The 22,596-nt window shown below is 44.9% G+C and overlaps 2 protein-coding genes across 2 annotated transcripts in view; one reads left to right on the forward strand and one right to left on the reverse strand.

The window, feature by feature from the left end:
- The first annotated feature begins 14,409 nt into the window (after nucleotides 1–14,409).
- On the forward strand, nucleotides 14,410–17,626 carry mrpl33 (mitochondrial ribosomal protein L33). The gene is made up of 4 exons (XM_083924510.1): nucleotides 14,410–14,520; nucleotides 16,061–16,079; nucleotides 16,202–16,308; nucleotides 17,184–17,626. Exons 1-4 carry the CDS (start codon nucleotides 14,499–14,501, stop codon nucleotides 17,231–17,233), a joined length of 198 nt encoding a protein of 65 aa, XP_083780636.1. The 5' UTR covers nucleotides 14,410–14,498; the 3' UTR covers nucleotides 17,234–17,626.
- A 591-nt stretch (nucleotides 17,627–18,217) lies between these two features.
- The window catches only part of rbks (ribokinase), a 35,959-nt gene continuing 31,580 nt past the window's right edge, over nucleotides 18,218–22,596 (reverse strand). The window contains exon 9 of the mRNA XM_083923840.1: nucleotides 18,218–18,624. Coding sequence (XP_083779966.1) covers nucleotides 18,451–18,624 — 174 coding nt within the window. The 3' untranslated portion in view covers nucleotides 18,218–18,450. The remainder of the gene's footprint in view (nucleotides 18,625–22,596) is intronic.

A 22,596-nucleotide genomic window follows, 5' to 3' on the forward strand; every position in this document is an offset into this window, starting at 1 on the left:
GAGAAAGGTGAAAAGGCAGTCTTTTTAGCTGGTTACTTTAGTTGGAGGTGAAGTGGCTCCAATTGAAGACTGCCCATTTTGGTTTGTGCGTTATGCTGACATTGGCGTCTGAGGAGCAAGACACCTTTCTACTAGAAAGTACCCTTCAAGTTCAGACACATTGACTTGTTAAAGAACTGTTAGTGGCCAGTATGGGGGTTGAACCCATGGCCTTGGCGTTATTAGCACCACGCTCTAACCATCTGAGCTAACCGGCCTTCGATGAAAGGTTTTTTAACGACAATTTTTCCACGTAATTTAAACAGGACAGAACGTACAAAGTTGGGCCGGATTGGAATCGTCAGGAAGGGGCACGGTTTAGCTGCTGTTTTGGAGAAAGGTGAAAAGGCAGTCTTTTTAGCTGGTGAGATACTTTAGTTGGAGGTGAAGTGGCTCCAATTGAAGACTGCCCGTTTTGGTTTGCGCGTTATGCTGACATTGGCGTCAGAGGAGAAAGACAACTTTCTACTAGAAAGTACCCTTCAAGTTCAGACACATTGACTTGTTAAAGAACTGTTAGTGGCCAGTATGGGGGTCGAACCCATGGCCTTGGCGTTATTAGCACCACGCTCTAACCATCTGAGCTAACCGGCCCTCAATCAAAGGTTTTTTAACGACAATTTTTCCACGTAATTTAACCAGGACAGAACGTACAAAGTTGGGCCGGATTGGAATCGTCAGATGAGACCACCTCCTAGCTTGTTTGGGCCAGATTGGAATCGTCAGATGAGACGATTCAGTGTTTACAGACATGCTGAAAAAAATTAAGCTGGCCATCATGAGGTTGAAACCCCTGACCGCCATGAGGGTGGAACCCATAACCTTGACATTATTAGCACCAGGCTCTAACCAGTTTCGATTAACACTCACCTTCTCGAGAATGTGTTTCCGCAGAGGATAAGGTTTTGATCATTCAATGTTTACAGACATGCTGAAATACCGTTTTAGGACTTATTGTCAGCAGTACTGTGCTCAATCCTAGAAGATCTTAGAGGACCACATTGTCCTTCTGAAACAAGGTGCAGCTTCTAACCACGAAGGGACTCGAACCCTCAATTTTCTGATCCGAAGTCAGACGCCTTGTCCATTAGGCCACGTGGTCGCACGTTCTCACACGGTCGCACGAGTTTAGGCGGTCGCACGAGTTTACGCGGTCGCACAAGTTCAGAAATTCACAAATCGGAAGGGGCACGGTTTGGCTGCTGTTTTGGAGAAAGGTGAAAAGGCAGTCTTTTTAGCTGGTGAGTTACTTTAGTTCGAGGTGAAGTGGCTCCAATTGAAGACTGCCCATTTTGGTTTGCGCATTATGCTGACTTTGGCATCTGAGGATTAAGAACCTTTCTACTAGAAAGTACCCTTCAAGTTCAGACACATTAACTTGTTAAAGTACTGTTAGTGGCCAGTATGGGGGTCGAACCCATGGCCTTGGCGTTATTAGCACCACGCTCTAACCATCTGAGCTAACCGGCCTTCGATGAAAAGTTTTTTAACGACAATTTTTCCACGTAATTTAAACAGGACAGAACGTACAAAGTTGGGCAGGATTGGAATCGTCAGGAAGGGGCACGGTTTAGCTGCTGTTTTGGAGAAAGGTGAAAAGGCAGTCTTTTTAGCTGGTGAGATACTTTAGTTGGAGGTGAAGTTGCTCCAATTGAAGACTGCCCGTTTTGGTTTGCGCGTTATGCTGACATTGGCGTCAGAGGACAAAGACAACTTTCTACTAGAAAGTACCCTTCAAGTTCAGACACATTGACTTGTTAAAGAACTGTTAGTGGCCAGTATGGGGGTCGAACCCATGGCCTTGGCGTTATTAGCACCACGCTCTAACCATCTGAGCTAACCGGCCCTCGATCAAAGGTTTTTTAACGACAATTTTTCCACGTAATTTAAACAGGACAGAACGTACAAAGTTGGGCCGGATTGGAATCGTCAGATGAGACCACCTCCTAGCTTGGTTGGGCCAGATTGGAATCGCCAGATGAGACGATTCAATGTTTACAGACATGCTGAAAAAAGTTAAGCTGGCCATCATGAGGTTGAAACCCATGACCGCTGGCCAGCATGAGGGTGGAACCCATAACCTTGACATTATTAGCACCAGGCTCTAACCAGTTTCGATTAACACTCACCTTCTCGAGAATGTGTTTCCGCAGAGGATAAGGTTTTGATCATTCAATGTTTACAGACATGCTGAAATTCAGTTATAGGACTTTCAGTAGTACTGTGCTCAACCTTAGAGGACCACATTGTGCTTCTGAAACAAGGTGCAGCTTCTAACCACGAAGGGACTCGAACCCTCAATTTTCTGATCCGAAGTCAGACGCCTTGTCCATTAGGCCACGTGGTCGCACGTTCTCACACGGTCGCACGAGTTTAGGCGGTCGCACGAGTTTACGCGGTCGCACAAGTTTAGAACTTCACAAATCGGAAGGGGCACGGTTTGGCTGCTGTTTTGGAGAAAGGTGAAAAGGCAGTCTTTTTAGCTGGTGACTTACTTTAGTTGGAGGTGAAGTGGCTCCAATTGAAGACTGCCCATTTTGGTTTGCGCATTATGCTGACTTTGGCATCTGAGGATTAAGAACCTTTCTACTAGAAAGTACCCTTCAAGTTCAGACACATTGACTTGTTAAAGAACTGTTAGTGGCCAGTATGGGGGTCGAACCCATGGCCTTGGCGTTATTAGCACCACGCTCTAACCATCTGAGCTAACCGGCCCTCGATGAAAAGTTTTTTAACGACAATTTTTCCACGTAATTTAAACAGGACAGAACGTACAAAGTTGGGCCGGATTGGAATCGTCAGGAAGGGGCACGGTTTAGCTGCTGTTTTGGAGAAAGGTGAAAAGGCAGTCTTTTTAGCTGGTGAGTTACTTTAGTTGGAGGTGAAGTGGCTCCAATTGAAGACTGCCCATTTTGGTTTGCGCATTATGCTGACTTTGGCGTCTGAGGATTAAGAACCTTTCTACTAGAAAGTACCCTTCAAGTTCAGACACATTGACTTGTTAAAGAACTGTTAGTGGCCAGTATGGGGGTCGAACCCATGGCCTTGGCGTTATTAGCACCACGCTCTAACCATCTGAGCTAACCGGCCTTCGATGAAAAGTTTTTTAACGACAATTTTTCCACGTAATTTAAACAGGACAGAACGTACAAAGTTGGGCCGGATTGGAATCGTCAGATGAGACCACCTCCTAGCTTGGTTGGGCCAGATTGGAATCGCCAGATGAGACGATTCAATGTTTACAGACATGCTGAAAAAAATTAAGCTGGCCATCATGAGGTTGAAACCCATGACCGCTGGCCAGCATGAGGGTGGAACCCATGACCTTGACATTATTAGCACCAGGCTCGATTAACACTTACCTTCTGGAGAATGTCTTTCCGCAGAGGATAAGGTTTTGATCATTCAATGTTTACAGACATGCTGAAATACCGTTTTAGGACTTAGTTTCAGTAGTACTGTGCTCAACCCTAGAAGATCTTAGAGGACCACATTGTCCTTCTGAAACAAGGTGCAGCTTCTAACCACAAAGGGACTCGAACCCTCAATTTTCTGATCCGAAGTCAGACGCCTTGTCCATTAGGCCACGTGGTCGCACGTTCTCACAAGGTCGCACGAGTTCACGCGGTCGCACAAGTTTAGGTGGTCGCACAAGTTTAGATCTTCACAAATCGGAAGGGGCACAGTTTGGCTGCTGTTTTGGAGAAAGGTGAAAAGGCAGTCTTTTTAGCTGGTGAGTTACTTTAGTTGGAGGTGAAGTGGTTCCAATTGAGGACAGCCCATTTTGGTCTGTGCTTTATGCTTACATTGGCGTCTGAGGAGCAAGACACCTTTCTACTAGAAAGTACCCTTCAAGTTCAGACACATTGACTTGTTAAAGAACTGTTAGTGGCCAGTATGGGGGTCGAACCCATGGCCTTGGCGTTATTAGCACCACGCTCTAACCATCTGAGCTAACCGGCCCTCGATCAAAGGTTTTTTTAACGACAATTTTTCCACGTAATTTAAACAGGACAGAACGTACAAAGTTGGGCCGGATTGGAATCGTCAGATGAGACCACCTCCTAGCTTGTTTGGGCCAGATTGGAATCGTCAGATGAGACGATTCAGTGTTTATAGACATGCTGAAAAAAATTAAGCTGGCCATCATGAGGTTGAAACCCCTGACCGCCATGAGGGTGGAACCCATAACCTTGACATTATTAGCACCAGGCTCTAACCAGTTTCGATTAACACTCACCTTCTCGAGAATGTGTTTCCGCAGAGGATAAGGTTTTGATCATTCAATGTTTACAGACATGCTGAAATACCGTTTTAGGACTTATTGTCAGCAGTACTGTGCTCAATCCTAGAAGATCTTAGAGGACCACATTGTCCTTCTGAAACAAGGTGCAGCTTCTAACCACGAAGGGACTCGAACCCTCAATTTTCTGATCCGAAGTCAGACGCCTTGTCCATTAGGCCACGTGGTCGCACGTTCTCACACGGTCGCACGAGTTTAGGCGGTCGCACGAGTTTACGCGGTCGCACAAGTTTAGAAATTCACAAATCGGAAGGGGCACGGTTTGGCTGCTGTTTTGGAGAAAGGTGAAAAGGCAGTCTTTTTAGCTGGTGAGTTACTTTAGTTCGAGGTGAAGTGGCTCCAATTGAAGACTGCCCATTTTGGTTTGCGCATTATGCTGACTTTGGCGTCTGAGGATTAAGAACCTTTCTACTAGAAAGTACCCTTCAAGTTCAGACACATTAACTTGTTAAAGTACTGTTAGTGGCCAGTATGGGGGTCGAACCCATGGCCTTGGCGTTATTAGCACCACGCTCTAACCATCTGAGCTAACCGGCCTTCGATGAAAAGTTTTTTAACGACAATTTTTCCACGTAATTTAAACAGGACAGAACGTACAAAGTTGGGCAGGATTGGAATCGTCAGGAAGGGGCACGGTTTAGCTGCTGTTTTGGAGAAAGGTGAAAAGGCAGTCTTTTTAGCTGGTGAGATACTTTAGTTGGAGGTGAAGTGGCTCCAATTGAAGACTGCCCGTTTTGGTTTGCGCGTTATGCTGACATTGGCGTCAGAGGACAAAGACAACTTTCTACTAGAAAGTACCCTTCAAGTTCAGACACATTGACTTGTTAAAGAACTGTTAGTGGCCAGTATGGGGGTCGAACCCATGGCCTTGGCGTTATTAGCACCACGCTCTAACCATCTGAGCTAACCGGCCCTCGATCAAAGGTTTTTTAACGACAATTTTTCCACGTAATTTAAACAGGACAGAACGTACAAAGTTGGGCCGGATTGGAATCGTCAGATGAGACCACCTCCTAGCTTGGTTGGGCCAGATTGGAATCGCCAGATGAGACGATTCAATGTTTACAGACATGCTGAAAAAAGTTAAGCTGGCCATCATGAGGTTGAAACCCATGACCGCTGGCCAGCATGAGGGTGGAACCCATAACCTTGACATTATTAGCACCAGGCTCTAACCAGTTTCGATTAACACTCACCTTCTCGAGAATGTGTTTCCGCAGAGGATAAGGTTTTGATCATTCAATGTTTACAGACATGCTGAAATTCAGTTATAGGACTTTCAGTAGTACTGTGCTCAACCTTAGAGGACCACATTGTGCTTCTGAAACAAGGTGCAGCTTCTAACCACGAAGGGACTCGAACCCTCAATTTTCTGATCCGAAGTCAGACGGCTTGTCCATTAGGCCACGTGGTCGCACGTTCTCACACGGTCGCACGAGTTTAGGCGGTCGCACGAGTTTACGCGGTCGCACAAGTTTAGAACTTCACAAATCGGAAGGGGCACGGTTTGGCTGCTGTTTTGGAGAAAGGTGAAAAGGCAGTCTTTTTAGCTGGTGACTTACTTTAGTTGGAGGTGAAGTGGCTCCAATTGAAGACTGCCCATTTTGGTTTGCGCATTATGCTGACTTTGGCGTCTGAGGATTAAGAACCTTTCTACTAGAAAGTACCCTTCAAGTTCAGACACATTGACTTGTTAAAGAACTGTTAGTGGCCAGTATGGGGGTCGAACCCATGGCCTTGGCGTTATTAGCACCACGCTCTAACCATCTGAGCTAACCGGCCCTCGATGAAAAGTTTTTTAACGACAATTTTTCCACGTAATTTAAACAGGACAGAACGTACAAAGTTGGGCCGGATTGGAATCGTCAGGAAGGGGCACGGTTTAGCTGCTGTTTTGGAGAAAGGTGAAAAGGCAGTCTTTTTAGCTGGTGAGTTACTTTAGTTGGAGGTGAAGTGGCTCCAATTGAAGACTGCCCATTTTGGTTTGCGCATTATGCTGACTTTGGCGTCTGAGGATTAAGAACCTTTCTACTAGAAAGTACCCTTCAAGTTCAGACACATTGACTTGTTAAAGAACTGTTAGTGGCCAGTATGGGGGTCGAACCCATGGCCTTGGCGTTATTAGCACCACGCTCTAACCATCTGAGCTAACCGGCCTTCGATGAAAAGTTTTTTAACGACAATTTTTCCACGTAATTTAAACAGGACAGAACGTACAAAGTTGGGCCGGATTGGAATCGTCAGATGAGACCACCTCCTAGCTTGGTTGGGCCAGATTGGAATCGCCAGATGAGACGATTCAATGTTTACAGACATGCTGAAAAAAATTAAGCTTGAGGTTGAAACCCATGACCGCTGGCCAGCATGAGGGTGGAACCCATGACCTTGACATTATTAGCACCAGGCTCGATTAACACTTACCTTCTGGAGAATGTCTTTCCGCAGAGGATAAGGTTTTGATCATTCAATGTTTACAGACATGCTGAAATACCGTTTTAGGACTTAGTTTCAGTAGTACTGTGCTCAACCCTAGAAGATCTTAGAGGACCACATTGTCCTTCTGAAACAAGGTGCAGCTTCTAACCACAAAGGGACTCGAACCCTCAATTTTCTGATCCGAAGTCAGACGCCTTGTCCATTAGGCCACGTGGTCGCACGTTCTCAGACGGTCGCACATTCTCACACGGTCGCACAAGTTTACGCGGTCGCACAAGTTTAGACCTTCACAAATCGGAAGGGGCACGGTTTGGCTGCTGTTTTGGAGAAAGGTGAAAAGGCAGTCTTTTTAGCTGGTGACTTACTTTAGTTGGAGGTGAAGTGGCTCCAATTGAGGACTGCCCATTTTTTTTTGCGCATTATGCTGACTTTGGCGTCTGAGGAGCAAGACACCTTTCTACTAGAAAGTATCCTTCAAGTTCAGACACATTGACTTGTTAAAGAACTGTTAGTGGCCAGTATGGGGGTCGAACCCATGGCCTTGGCGTTATTAGCACCACGCTCTAACCACCTGAGCTAACCGGCGTTCGATCAAAGGTTTTTTAACGACAACTTTTTCCACGTAATTTAAACAGGACAGAACGTACAAAGTTGGGCCGGATTGGAATCGTCAGATGAGACCACCTCCTAGCTTGTTTGGGCCAGATTGGAATCGTCAGATGAGACGATTCAATGTTTACAGACATGCTGAAAAAAATTAAGCTGGCCATCATGAGGTTGAAACCCATGACCACCATGAGGGTGGAACCCATAACCTTGACATTATTAGCACCAGGCTCTAACCAGTTTCGATTAACACTCACCTTCGAGAATGTATTTCCGCAGAGGATAAGGTTTTGATCATTCAATGTTTACAGACATGCTGAAATACTGTTTTAGGACTTAGTTTCAGTAGTACTGTGCTCAACCCTAGAAGATCTTAGAGGACCACATTGTCCTTCTGAAACAAGGTGCAGCTTCTAACCACGAAGGGACTCGAACCCTCAATTTTCTGATCCGAAGTCAGACGCCTTGTCCATTAGGCCACGTGGTTGCACGTTCTCACACGGTCGCACGAGTTTAGGCGGTCGCACAAGTTTAGACCTTCACAAATCGGGATGGGCACGGTTTGGCTGCTGTTTTGGAGAAAGGTGAAAAGGCAGTCTTTTTAGCTGGTGAGTTACTTTAGTTGGAGGTGAAGTGGCTCCAATTGAGGACTGCCCATTTTGGTTTGCGCGTTATGCTTACATTGGCGTCTGAGGAGCAAGACACCTTTCTACTAGAAAGTACCCTTCAAGTTCAGACACATTGACTTGTTAAAGAACTGATAGTGGCCAGTATGGGGGTCGAACCCATGGCCTTGGCGTTATTAGCACCACGCTCTAACCATCTGAGCTAACCGGCCTTCGATGAGAAGTTTTTTAACGACAATTTTTCCACGTAATTTAAACAGGACAGAACGTACAAAGTTGGGCCGGATTGGTATCGTCAGATGAGACCACCTCCTAGCTTGTTTGGGCCGGATTGGAATCGCCAGATGAGACGATTCAATGTTTACTGACATGCTGAAAAAAATTAAGTTGGCCATCATGAGGTTGAAACCCATGACCGCTGGCCAGCATAAGGGTGGAATCCATAACCTTGACATTATTAGCACCAGGCTCTAACCAGTTTCGATTAACACTCACCTTCTACTAGAAAGTACCCTTCAAGTTCAGACACATTGACTTGTTAAAGTACTGTTAGTGGCCAGTATGGGGGTCGAACCCATGGCCTTGGCGTTATTAGCACCACGCTCTCACCATCTGAGCTAACCGGCCCTCGATCAAAGGTTTTTTAACGACAATTTTCCACGTAATTTAAACAGGACAGAACGTACAAAGTTGGGCAGGATTGGAATCGTCAGGAAGGGGCACGGTTTAGCTGCTGTTTTGGAGAAAGGTGAAAAGGCAGTCTTTTTAGCTGGTGAGTTACTTTAGTTGGAGGTGAAGTGGCTCCAATTGAAGACTGCCCATTTTGGTTTGCGCGTTATGCTGACATTGGCGTCTGAGGAGCAAGACACCTTTCTACTAGAAAGTACCCTTCAAGTTCAGACACATTGTGTGTGCATACGTGCAGGCATGCTCTGAAAATTAGTTAACAGTAATCAGCAAGTGAGCATGGACATCAGGAGACGCGCTTCGTGTTTTGGTTGTTAATTCAATTAGACTTAATTAAATCAAGCAACGGCATCAATAAGTCATATTGTACAGTGAACAGTATATGGATTTTGCTGTTTTCTTATATGTAGTTACATGGCTCAACATCCCTCAGCTACAGTATTGATCATTTCAAATCTGTACTGATCCATATTTTTGTATTAACAATGGATCAGATGTGTAACTCGTACTGCTCTTTATGCATCCAAAAGTGTAAATGATCAGTATTAGTTTTTGCCTGAAGATGATCATTGATAAGAAGTTGTAGTTTACCCTTAATTCAGCTTTAATGTGCAATAACCACTGAAATTTGATTTGTGCTCCTTTAATTGTTTTCATGATAAGCAGCCACATTTTAAAAGCACACTGAACGTACCTGCTCAGTCATTGCAAATCACTTTGGATTAAAACCTGAACTGAGCTCATAAGTTATACATAAACTTGGAAATAATAGGTTGTAAATGAAAGAGAAAGAGCGTGTGAAATAGAGAGGAGAGTATAAATGCAACAAAGTGGGAGAAGAAAAGAGTAGCTAACATCCGGAGTGGCTGTGGAGATTGCTGAGTGGGTGGGGTGGTGGTGGTGGAGAAGAGGAGCTGAAGCTCGAGCTAGTGGTCTCAGCCTCCTTCTCAGAATTATCCTTTCGTGACGTAAGCTCCTCCACTTACATCCTGACAGCTGCTCCCTGCCTGGTTACAGCACTCTCCAGCCTGTCCAATAACATTCATGTTCATTTCCGCTTTAATGCATGTCTGTCCCCTACTGGGTTTACCAAAACAGCTCCATTTGGGCTCATTAGTACATGTTGCTAACCCTTTTTTGTTTTCATCTAATCTGTGCACTAGTGGGACCTCAGTGTTGCAGAAACACACCGGATCTCCTTTTTTTTTTACGCAGAGAAGCTGTGAGGGAAAATAAGTCATTATTCTTATTCTACTTGTCTCAGGCATTGTTCTTCCTGAGAGACGACATGCGGAGGAAATTCAATTAAATACACCAAAATACACAATCCAGTGGCCTTTGTGACACTACAGTAACAGTGAATTCATAGCTGACTAGTGGACAATGACTGTGTGTTAAAAGTGATGAGCGAATTGGGCCTTAGAATGATAATATTGCCCAAAGGTAACACAAGAACAGGGCTTATTGCGTATTGCAAATTTAAACAGTGAGGCTGTAATAGAGGCTTGGCACTACCACCGCAGACATTTGAGCTCATGTTCTCGCTCGAACACACTCTTTTTTTATGGAAACCACTGCCATTCTTATGTTGTATCCAAATTGACGAAACACAACTTGGACAAGCTAACTTGTGGCACCAGTGTTTCTCTGCACAACACATAAGGCTATTATTATTTTCAGAGGGGTTAACCCTAGAACACCAACGATACAATTAGTAACACCATTAACGTTGCAATATTTTCCATCATCTCATCTTATTTCATCTTGGTGTAGTTGTCAGCACTGTCGCCTCACAGCGAGAAGGTTCCAGGTTCGCATCCTGGCTTGGGCCCTTCTGTGTGGAGTTTGCATGTTCTCCCCGTGTCTGCGTGGGTTTTCTCCAGGTTCTCCGGTTTCCTCCCACAGTCCAAAAGACGTGCAGGTGTTCGGTTAATTGATGACTCTAAAATTGCCGTAGGTGTGAATGGTTGCCTGTCTCTACGTGTCCTGCCATAGACCGGCGTCCTGTCCAGCTGGGATCGGCTCCAGCCCCCTGCGACCCCGACAGGGACAAGCGGTTGAAATGAATGAATGAATACCTAGTAAATTGAAGCACTCTTCTTTAAATCCCCCCACACAAGATCTCATAAAATGAAAAAAAGGTATCGTTGGGGGACCCTATAGAAAGGTTCTCAAATTAGGGGTAAAATTGTGGATTTTGATTGTTTTTTTAAAAGTCAAAAAACAAAAATAATGGAGCTGTGAAGTTGTCCTTGGGTCCACCCATTCCTGGGACGTGTGAACCTTGTTTGGTGAAGAAATATGTAAAAGCACAGTTTTTCACTTCACTTCATCACTTTCAAGGACAAAATATTTGACCTATGACGTCGGGTGAAAATCCCCCCAACTACCACCTGCCTGCTGAAAAAAACAGCGACTGGAGCAGGGAAACACGCCTACCCTCTGTAATGTCAGTGGGCACACTGGAGCTACTGAAGAACTCACTTGACTCAGGCAGCGGCAACACAATGGAAATCACAGCATACCAATCGTGTGGGTAAGAATTAGTTATAATAATAATAATAATACATTACATTTATAGGCGCCTTTCTAAGCACTCAAGGGCATTTGTTAAAAACAGTGCAACACAAACAATAATAAAAATGGGGAGTACACAAAATGATCAAATCAGGTGAAAATAACAACAACACAAAGGGAAAAGGCAGTTTTGAACAGATGTGTTTTTAGTTTGGATTTGATGTATCTTCATCTTCATCCTCTTGTCCCTGTCGGGGTCGCGGGGGGCTGGAGCCCATCCCAGCTGACATCGGGCGTGAGGCGGGGTCCACCCTGGACAGGACGCCAGTCTATCACAGGGCACATAGAGACGAACAGAGACAGACAACCATTCACACCTACGGGCAATTGGTTGTTTGTAAATGGTTGTTTGATTCTATGTGCACTGCGATAGACTGGCATCCTGTCCAAGGTGTAGCCCGCCTCACGAGTAGAGTAAAGAGTAACTTACATCCAGAGTGGCTGTGGAGATTGCTGAGTGGGTGGGGTGGTAATGGAGGAGGCGGTGGAGAAGATCGGCACCAGCCGGCCCCCCGCAACCCTGATAGGGACAAGCAGTTGAAGATGGATGGATGGATGGATGGATGGATGGATGGATGGATGAATGGAATAATACAAGTAAGTAACAATAAGTCCTTCATGCATTGGATCATTGTCTTGTTGGAGTATCCAAACTCTCTTCAACTTCAGATTTGTCTCTTTAAGGCATGGGTGTCAAAGTGATCCAGTAAAGGGCCGTGTGGCTGCAGGTTTTCATTCCAACCAATCAAAAACACACCTGGTCCAACAAATCAACTGTGTGAAGACAGTTCAGGTGATTGAGTAAGTCGAGTCAGGTGTGTTCTTGCTTCGTTGGAATGAAAACCTGCAGCCACACGGCCCTTTACTGGATCACTTTGACACCCATGCTTTAATGTCTTAAGATTTGGTGGAATCCATTCTTTTTTATACCTGCATAACATTTCCTAGCCCCCTTGTTGCCACACAACCCCAAAAAATAGATCCACCTCCATGCTTAACAGTTGGCAAGGTGTCCTTCTTCAGTTCTCTCTATAACTGTTTTGCATCTTTCTCTCAAAACATAACTGATTTGTTTGTGACCAAAAAGTAAAATTTTGGTTTCATCGGTCAAAAGAAGATTTAGTTTTGCATACTTGCTTCTGTGTTGAGGTTTTTGGAAAGGCTTTTTCTCCTGCCGCTCTACCATGTGCGTCTTTGTCGTCTGAAGTACGTTTTATCGTTGTCCTGTAAACAACTAGGCCTGTGTTTTTGTGTTTTCTCCCATAGCAACCGCCAATGTCATACTTTAAAAGAACAAAAATAAATGTACTGGAAGAACAAATGGAGACACTCCAACCGACCCCCTCCTCCTCCCCCTCCCCTCTCAATCATTCTTAGTCTTCGTTCTGCTCTCGGCTCAGACCTTGTAAGTACCTATAATTTTGAAACAGCCTGCATTCTCCGAGCAATTCAGAAATATTGAATATGGGCTGCTCTTTTGTGGTTATCTGATTACATAGAAAATGGACGTAGCATACCCACCGGGGTCCGTTCTCTCAATATGATAGTCGCCATCTTGTCAGACTCTGACTCAGAGTCTGACAAGATGGCGACACATGCAAGACAATGTCCCCTCCCTCCAACGTCATGTATGTGACGTTGGGGGGAGGGGCATACGTCCATCGGCTAGCTGTCACTTAAGACGCCACGCCCCAGACTATTCATAAACTTTAACCTTCAATAAAATAAAAACTAGCCTGGTACAAAAAATTCACCCCCCTCAGTGTTGTCATGGAGATATGACCTAAACATACAGACTAGAATGTTCTTTTGTGCTGTGCACAATGATGCTGTGAAAACGGCCTGTTTAACATGGGGGGGACATTTGTCGTCTCGCAGGTCTCTGCTGATCGTGGTGGTGCCTCCTGCCGTGGTCCTGCATTAGGCCTCCTGCTGCTAACACGGTGGTGTGGTGGTTAGCACTTTCGCCTCATAGCAAGAGGGTTCCTGGTTTAAATCCCGGCTTGGGCCCTTGTGTGGAGTTTGCATGTTCTCCCCGTGTCAGCGTGGGTTTTCTCCGGGTTCTCCGGTTTCCTCCCACAGTCCAAAGACGTGCAGGTGTTAGGTTATTTGATGACTCTAAATCGCCCGTAGGTGTGAATGGTTGTCTGTCTCTGTTGGTCTCTATGTGCCCTGCGATGGACTGGCGTCCCGTCCAGGGTGTAACCCGCCTCACGCCCGATGTCAGCTGGGCCCGCGACCCCGATAGGGACAAGCGGTTGAAAATGAATGAATGAACCTTAGCTGTGCTTGTTTCTACTATTCTGCTGTATTAACTGCCATAACATATTACTTACTTACTGGAACTGTGTCTGTCTCTGTCTTCGTGTCTGTCTCTGTCTCTCTCTGTCCATCTGTCCGTCTTTTCTCTCTTTCTCTCTCCTTCTCTTCCTCTCTCCGGTGCAGACAGATGTCCGTCCTCCACAGAGCTGGGTCTGTCTGACGTTTCTGTCTGTTATAGGGAAGGTTTTCAACGAGTACGGGGGAATTGTTGGGTCTATGTTAATCTTAAATAAGTCATAGAGTGTGGTCTTTACCTACTCTGTAAAGAGTCCAGTGATTCTCCTGAAGACGCTGGAGAACCGGGCGGACGTGAACCACATGTTCGGACAAGTCTTTGGAAAAAATCAAGATGTCATCCAGTTACACGAAGGCCGAACGATTCATCATATCATGGAGAACGTCGTTAACTAACGTCTGACAGACAGCCGGGGCATTAGTTAAACCAAATGGCATAACGAGATACTCAAAGTGTCCGAGAGGAGTGTTGAAGGCGGTCTTCCATTCGTCCCCCTCCTTTACCCTCACAAGATGATACGCGTTTCGGGGATCTAATTTGGAGAATACTGTTGCCCCATGCAACGGCTTGAACGCGGAATTGATCAAAGGTAGGGGGTACTTGTGTGTACTACACCGTACTCTACGGGGGAATTGTTGAGTCTATGTAAACATAAATAAGTCATAGAGTGTGGTCTTTACCTACTCTGTAAAGTGTCCTGAGATAACTTTTGTTATGATTTGGCACTTTAAATTAAATTGAATTGAAATAATATTGTGCTGCTGTTCCTTTAAGGGAACCCGGAAGTGCTTGTCAAACCGGAAGTCGGACTCCCCAATGTGACTTACCTCAGCGAGCACTGTTATGTTTGAATGCTGTCTTTATCAAGTGCTTTAAAGTCTGCAATATGTTTCTCACCACCGCAAACTGTGAGTATTTTAAAGTGTGTAGTTATTTAAACCGCCGCGGGCCTGCGTGCTTCCTCCGGGCTTCCCCTACCGTAGCGGTGTGTTAACCTTGTGTTAGCATGCTAACGCTAGCTGCTTTCAACGTGAGGATAAAACACTAAACATAAACACATAAAACACATCAACTCACACAGCAGCTCACACAGCAGCTCACGAGAACAACCCTTAAATCCACCAGGGTCTCAGTTTGTGGAGCAAACGTGTGCAGTAGTTTAGAAAAAGTTAAAGTCTGAGTGAGTTTAAAAGAAAGTTTAAACAACAGATGTTTAATGTTTACCCTGGGGACATGGGGGTGGGTGGATGGATGGATGGATAGATAGCTGGATGGGCAGATATATAAATGGATGGATGGGTATATATATATATGGATGGATGGATAGATATATTACTTTATTCTTGTTGATAGGTTAAAATGTTTATGTATAGTTGCACTGTCGTTATTTGCTGCTCTGTGTGCCCTGAATTGCCCCCCGGGGACAAATAAAGTTTTTTGAATTGAATTGAATATATATAGATGGATGGATATATAGATAGATGGATGGAAAGAAAGATAGATAGATATATGGATGAATGGATTGATAGCTAGACGGATGGATGGATGAATGAATGGATGGATAGATAGATGGATGGATGAATGGATGGATGGATAGATAGTTAGACGGATAGATGAATGCCTGTTCCAGGCACGTCCAGCTGGGAGGAGGCCTCGGGGAAGACCCAGGACCAGGTGGAGAGATTATATCTCCACACTGGCCTGGGAACGCCTCGTGATCCCCCAGTTAGAGCTGGTTAATGTGGCCCGGGAAAGGGAAGTTTGGGGTCCCCTGCTAAAGCTGCTGCCCCCGCGACCCGACCCCGGATAAGAGGTTGAAGATGAGATGAGATGAAAAGTAGAAAACTGAAATCATCCCCCAATTAATTTTGTTTTATTTTAATGTATTTAAAATATACATGAAGTCCTTAAAATTAGCAAATGGAAGAAAAGCATAAAACATGTATGCTGTTCTAAAACACTTACTAAGTCAAATTTAACAGCACTTCCCCTTAAAGCCCGTGTAAAATGACTCATTTTCATTTATATCATATCATAACTCTTTTCACAATGTTAATTACTAAATTACTAAAAGCACTTTTCAATCCATTCTTAATCCCGCATTTCAAAATGTCTATCTTTGATTACGCTACTCTACAATTAATGAAATGTATGGAAATATAAATGTTGCCATGTGTATTTTGTACATTTTCAATAATAAAACAAAACAAAACAAAACGTGCATAACGTGACATTGTCTATAATCTGGCTCTAATCTCTATTCAGCAATTTATCAAGTGTCAACTGTTGTCATGCTTAGCTTGTATTGTTGTGTAATTAGCCTAGCTGCTAACTGCTAGTTTACATTTCCACGTTGCTAAAATACATTCATACATAAAAGGCCTCGTTTCATTCATGATATTATTCTGCCTGACTTTAATGCACCCTCTGCTCTCTTTATTTCCTCAGTGGCCAAGGCCAAGTCAAAGTAAGTACTGGTTAAAATATTAAAGTAAAGGTTTATCAGCTGTGTTGTACCAAACGATACCAAACGGCCTGTAATGGCAGAATGATGTCACCGTAAAGTCGACTAACCCTGTTCTCCATCAGAACCATCCTGGTGCAGATGATGAGCGCTGCGGGGACGGGGTACTTCTTCAACACCAAGAGGAACCGCCTCAGAGAGAAGCTGGTGCTGCGCAAACACGATCCTGTTGGTAAGATGTGAATATAGACCGCTGCAAAGGTTCTGCAGGTGTAAATGCTAAAAGGACAAACCCATGTTTACGGTAACTTCATTTTACCAGGTTCTTAATATTTAAGATTATTTTTTGGCAGTTTTTCGAGCCTTTATTACACAAGACAGACAGGAAATGGGGTGAGAGGGGGCATGCAGCAAAGGGAAGCAGGTCGGAGTCGAACCCGCGGCTGCTGCCTCGAGGACCTCCAGCACCTCTTTACTGGAGAGAGAGAGAGAGAGAGAGAGAGAGAGAGAGAGAGAGAGAGAGAGAGAGAGAGAGAGAGAGAGAGAGAGAGAGAGAGAGAGAGAGAGAGAGAGAGAGAGAGAGAGAGAGAGAGAGAGAGAGAGAGAGAGAGAGAGAGAGAGAGAGAGAGAGAGAGAGAGAGAGAGAGAGAGAGAGAGATAGATCACTTCCTCAATCCCCTCACGCTGCATAATTTAGATTACTAAAAAGAGACTTATATACAATTTCCGTCAACTAAAACTAGACTAAAAGTCAAACAGGCCGCCAAAAACAGCACTAGTTATACTGGTGTTTGTGTGTGTATGTAAATGAATCACTGTGGTGAATACAGTATCTTACTGCTGCTTAATCTGAAGCTTTGAGTTCTTTGTTGATACAATTCCAGTAAATTATTATTTCACATAAAGGGACTCGGAAAGCTGACTTTCTAAATCATATATACTTATTATTATATACTTATATTCCCAGTCTATAATGTACATAAGTCATATTGTACACAAATAAATGCATGAGCACCCATTCGCCATAATACTCCGTAGTCTTTGAGTTGTTTTTACGTCTTCCAGACGTCGTGACTTCTGTTTCTAATCCGCTCTCTGTCTTTGCAGTGAACAAACACGTCCTGTTCTTCGAGAAGAGGAAGATCCGATCGATTTAACATATACGGACGACGTGAACCCGCTGGATACAAACAGACTCTTCCTTTATCGTCATGGGTGTTTTTTCAGTCAGCGTTTCGGTTTCTCCTGGGCGTCAGAAGGCCTCTACTCTCCCCCCACTGCACCGGTGCAGCACGATGCAAACCTGAGCGTCGACAAAATCTTGACTCCCACCATTTTGAGAAGAAACGACGGCTCGTACAGAAACGATGTTACTCACCGAGGCTAGAAAGTGTCATCGATTGTGATTCAGTTCAGTGTTTTGCAGCCTTATAATGAACCCGGGCACCTGCGATGGAACCATGTGTGAAATATGATCTGTGTGGGCTCATTAAATGGATTAATTGCTAAGTGTTAAGATGTTTGTCAATTATTAAAATGTTTAAAACGTTTGAGATTGTTCATTGTAAGTAGGCGTGTCATCACGTAGGCACTTTTCATATATAACTGTTGTGTCGGCAGTCAAGCTGAAAGTCATGAGATCAGCTTTATATTAAAATTAGAGCTGCGAAGATTGATTACTTGTCAACTATTAAAGGAATCTGAAACTATTTTGATAAATTAAAAATGTAATCTATTACTCTTAACACCACGGTAATGTGGTGGTCGCTTCACATCAAGGTTCGAATCCCAGCTGGGGCCCTTCTTTGTGGAGTTTACATGTTCTCCCCGTTGTTTTTTGGGGTGAGGAATCTAAATCACCCGTAGGTGTGAATGGTTGTCTGTCTCTGTTCGTCTCTATGTGTCCTGTGATAGACTGGCGTCCTGTCCAGGGTGTACCCCGCCTCACGCCCGATGTCAGCTGGGATCGGCTCCAACCCCCCGCGACCCCGACAGGAACAAGCGGTTGTAAATGAATTAAATTAATTAATGATTCATAAATTTGAGGTTTTTTTTTTAAAGTTCAATTCTCTAAATCCATCTTAAATGTCAGCATGTTCTGGTTTCTTCACTCTCTACGACACTCAACTGTAAATATTTAATTTTTCATAATTTTCTGACATTTTACACCAAACAACCAATCGATGAATCAATGGGAATAATCATTCGTTGCAGCCCTAATTAAAAAAAAACATTGATTACATCCTCAGTAGTTCCCTAATGTTCATTCTCAGATTTGTCAAAAGCAGCTCGTTTCGTGTGACGGTTGTGTTTGGGCCAATAAGACCCATTCCAGCCCTGGTCCATTAACACCGGTGCCGTCTCGCTGCTGCTCTCAGAACAGCTCACCCGGCAGGTCCTCTTTGGAGGGGTAGGACGTCTGCGTGCCGACAGCCTGCACACTCACCCCTGCCACCTGATTGGCTCTGCGGGCCATCTCCTCCAGAGGCATTATGGGATAATGAGCCATGTAAAATGCCAGCGCTCCAATAAAGCTGTCTCCAGCACCCTGTGAAGAAACAATATTACAAGAGCATTAAATTCCACCTGCGGTTCGAACCGCTCCACTGTGTAATTCTGCAGCTGTGCTCCGCTCAGCACAACCGTGAAACCCGTGGAGGCTGCGATGAGTGTGTGAGATGACAAATAACAGTAAATCTGTGTAAGAATAGGATTCAAAATATAGAGAGGAGAATAGGACCACTAGGTGAATATGAAAGGATGTGATGGTACATTTTCAGACTCCATAAGCTGTGGACAGTAGGGGGTGCTATGGCATTTGTCAGCTCCTCTCCAAGTCTCCTGTTGCTGCTCCAAGTTTCAGCTTCTTTTTAAAGAGTTACTGAATAGTTCACTCGGGTGAAAGTGTGTCTCAGCTTTTAGAGAAACATCTGTAGTACGGACGTTGTTACACTCTCTCTCACACACACACACACACACACACACAGTCACACACACACCTTCTCATAATGGCAGCAGGATAAATTGAATGCAAAAAGCTCTGAAACATCTTAAATGCCTAAAAACAATTACATGGTGTCCAATAATATTTAGAATAGCAGATACTTTGAAAGGGTTTTAAAATATGGGGTGGCAGTAGCTCAGTCCATAGGTGACTCTGCTGGGAACCGGAGGGGTGCTGGTTTGAGTCCCTGTGTGGACCATGTATGGAGCGTGGACTGGTGGCTGGAGAGGTGTCACCTCATCTCCAGGGCACTGCTGAGGAACTACCAACTGCTCGGGGCGTTGGTCCACGGGCAGCCCCCTCGCTCTGACATCTCTCCATTAATTGCATGAATATAGGTCCTGTTTATGTGTGTGTGTAACATGAATAATAATTATAACAGAGTGAAAAAAAAATCAAATTTCTTGTTGCGGGATTAATAAAGTAATTCTTCTTCTTCTAAAATTACTGCCACCTAAGACACACACTGTATGATTCTCCATATTGTTTCTGGGCGAAACACCCGAGTGGCAACTGAATAAATCACTAAACCTGGAGTGCTGTCCTTATCTTTAGTTATTTATATAGAACAAACTAAGCATAATTTGTATTCAATGGATAATTTTTTTTGTAATGAGAAACTGGAACAAACAAACGAACAAACAATATCCCACTGGGTTTACTGGTTTCTCCAACGTCAGCTGAAGAGCACATAACTGCCTTAATCACTTGTGAGTGACTGGGTTTTCATCTATTGATAGAGAAGGAATGTGCCGTCTACGCCCTGGAGGGGTTGGCTGGAACGTGATGCTGGGGTGGGGGTGGGTGGTGGGGGGGTTCGCTGATGGGAAAAGGCACCATGGTATGTGGCGACACGCTCATGTTTAACCGCAAATTCCCCCACGACGCTGGTTCTCACAAGCCCGCTCCATTACTCATCACTGTGGCTCTTAAACGAGTTCACTGCACTCTCATCTGAGCACCTCTGTCACCCCAGCCCCCCCCTGCCCCCCGCCCAGTCCTCAAAGTAACCCTTTTGTTACGGGTAAGGTTGTCGTTTGTGCTGGGGTGATTCAGTGACACGGGGCAAAAAACAAAAACCTTAACACTGACCCCGACCCTACAGAGAAAGACGTGCCCTGTGTGATCAGGGCCCTAGGAAAAGAAAGGGGCCCAAACAGGGACCGTGGTGGCCGGGGCGGCTGGAGGGCACAGCCCCGACAACAGGGCATTTTCATAAGCACCTAAACTGGGATCACTTAAAGCGTTCTTTGTTCAACCCCATGATAGATACAGAGTGTTCTGATTTGACATTTGAAAGGCCGTTATTGCGCCCCGTTCCCCGCTGCACGCCGTCGGTGCGACTCCCGGAGAGATCCTGGAAAGAGTGAGATCAGAGCTGAAACATTTCACAGGCCTGGTGGATTTCCATGTTTGAAGCCACGGTGTGTTTATGTCTCCTGTCTGGTAGCCGGGGCTGGGCCACAACACAGGCCAGCATTTGGAAATAATAAGGCTTTGGTGAAGCGGTCCCACTGGTTTGGCTCTGGCACGTCTCCCAGTTCACACGTTGCGGTTAAAAAAAAGACGATACCGCTCTTGGGTGAGGGGTCGATGCTTGGGAACCGATGACAAACAGAGCAGAGTGCAGTGAAGGGGCCGGTTTTAACAACTACAGTAGGGAATAGAAACTAAAACATTTCGATCTTTGTAGTCATGGCGATACGTCGTTATTTTTGCACACGCCTCTTCTCATTTGTCTTTTTACGGTTTGAATCGCCCGCTGACACTCCGATAATCTGCGGCCGAATCCGTGACGAGACAACCACCTTTGTGTAGTCAGACCGGACGACAACAAGCTGGGGTCATAACACATTTCGGAATGACTTTATTAATCCCACAACGGGAAATTCGATGTTTTCACTCTGTTGTTATTCATGTCACACACACACACAGGCCCGAAATACACACATGCACAAACAAGACCTATATACATGCAATTAATGGAGAGATGTCAGAGCGAGGGGGCTGCCAGTGACCAGCGCCCCGAGCAGTTGGTGGTTCGGTGCCTTGCTCAACAGCACCTCTGCAGTGCCCAGGAGATGAACTGGCACCTCTCCAGCCACCAGTCCACGCTCCATTCATGGTTGACACAGGGACTCGAACTGGCGAACCTCCAGTTCCCAGCCAAGTCACCTCTGGACACCTATGGACTGAGCTACTGCCGCCCCCACTAGTATTAAGAGCTAAACTTATAGTCAATATTTTACATGCTGACGGTAAAAATGTGACAAAATCAGAATAACATATTCACAGTTAAGCTCAGAATTGTATTCTCTTAAGGGTGGATAAATAAACAATAACGGTTATGGCATTTAGAAAAACTTCGAATTTCATACATTTATTATTCTTTTGGAGGAGATCATCAAACGTCAGTGCCTGTACCAGTGTCCGTCCTCCACAGAGCTGGGTCTGTCTGACGTTCCTGTCTGTTATAGTGAAGGTTTTCGTTGCCACCGTACTCTACGGGGGAATTGTTGGGTCTATGTAAATCATAAATAAGTCATAGAGTGTGGTCTTTACCTACTCTGTAACGTGTCCTGAGATAACCTTTTGTTATGATTTGGCACTATAAATACAATTGAATTGAATTAAATTGAATTGTACGGAGTGACAGTGGGAGCGCGTCCTCATACTCACACTCCAAAATGCTGCATCAGCTCTGTTTAAGTGTATGTGTTTGACCTGTAACTGTTGTTAACTTGGGGGCCCTGCAGCACCGACGTGTTCAAATCCTCTTGCGTCGATATGATGAACTTCCTACTTTGCATACTGTAAAAAAAAACAAACATCTATATGACTTCCTTTGTTATTTCTCAGGGAGCGGATCCACATCTAAATAAGTACTGACGAAACAAGGCTTCCCTGCTCCAACCCAAACTTTAGGTCACGTGACTGCTTGGGCCACGCTCCGACCTTTCTCCGTCGTACTAACGTCTCTTCCGCTGAGACTGGCATGTGACGCTACTAGATCTTGTGAATGAAGCTCAACGAGGCTGACACGCGCTGCCCCCTTCAGTCCCGCCGCCACTACCCTCGACACGGTTTGGTGAAGGTTAGATCTGGAGGCCTGTCAATCAAGTGACACAAGCGCTTGCCGCGGATGAGCTGTGATGCCCTTACTGGTCGGGCCCCGTCCGCCGCGTCTTGACCTCCCTGCCGTTCCTCTGCCGGCTCTTCCTCCGGCACTCAGACTGGAGTCAGGAATTAGGATGGCAGACGTGTGTGCGTGAGATGAGTACCATATCAACAGAGTATGATTTAGGAACTCCTCTGCAGTTGTGTTTGTCGTAACACTGAAGTGCGTGATCAGAGAGGCGGTGAACTTTGCTGCTTTGTGTGCATTAAACTACTCTCAAAAATGTCCCTGGGACTTTAATAATATGGCTCAGTTTAATTAAATAAATCAAAAGCATATTTTTTTCCTCTTTTAGGAAGGATTCAAATAAAATGCCAACAGTGACAGACCTATAGGCA

The sequence above is a fragment of the Echiichthys vipera genome (genome assembly GCF_963691815.1).
Source record: "Echiichthys vipera genome assembly, chromosome: 12".
NCBI classification, from domain to species: domain Eukaryota; kingdom Metazoa; phylum Chordata; class Actinopteri; order Perciformes; family Trachinidae; genus Echiichthys; species Echiichthys vipera.

What these genes read in the sequence shown, in the direction of transcription:
- mrpl33 (XM_083924510.1), top strand. Translation starts at nt 14,499, where the DNA reads ATGTTTCTCACCACCGCAAACT. An exon ending in GCGCAAACACGATCCTGTTG is followed by an intron (nt 16,309 to 17,183) that starts GTAAGATGTGAA and finishes CTGTCTTTGCAG; the next exon opens with TGAACAAACACGTCCTGTTC.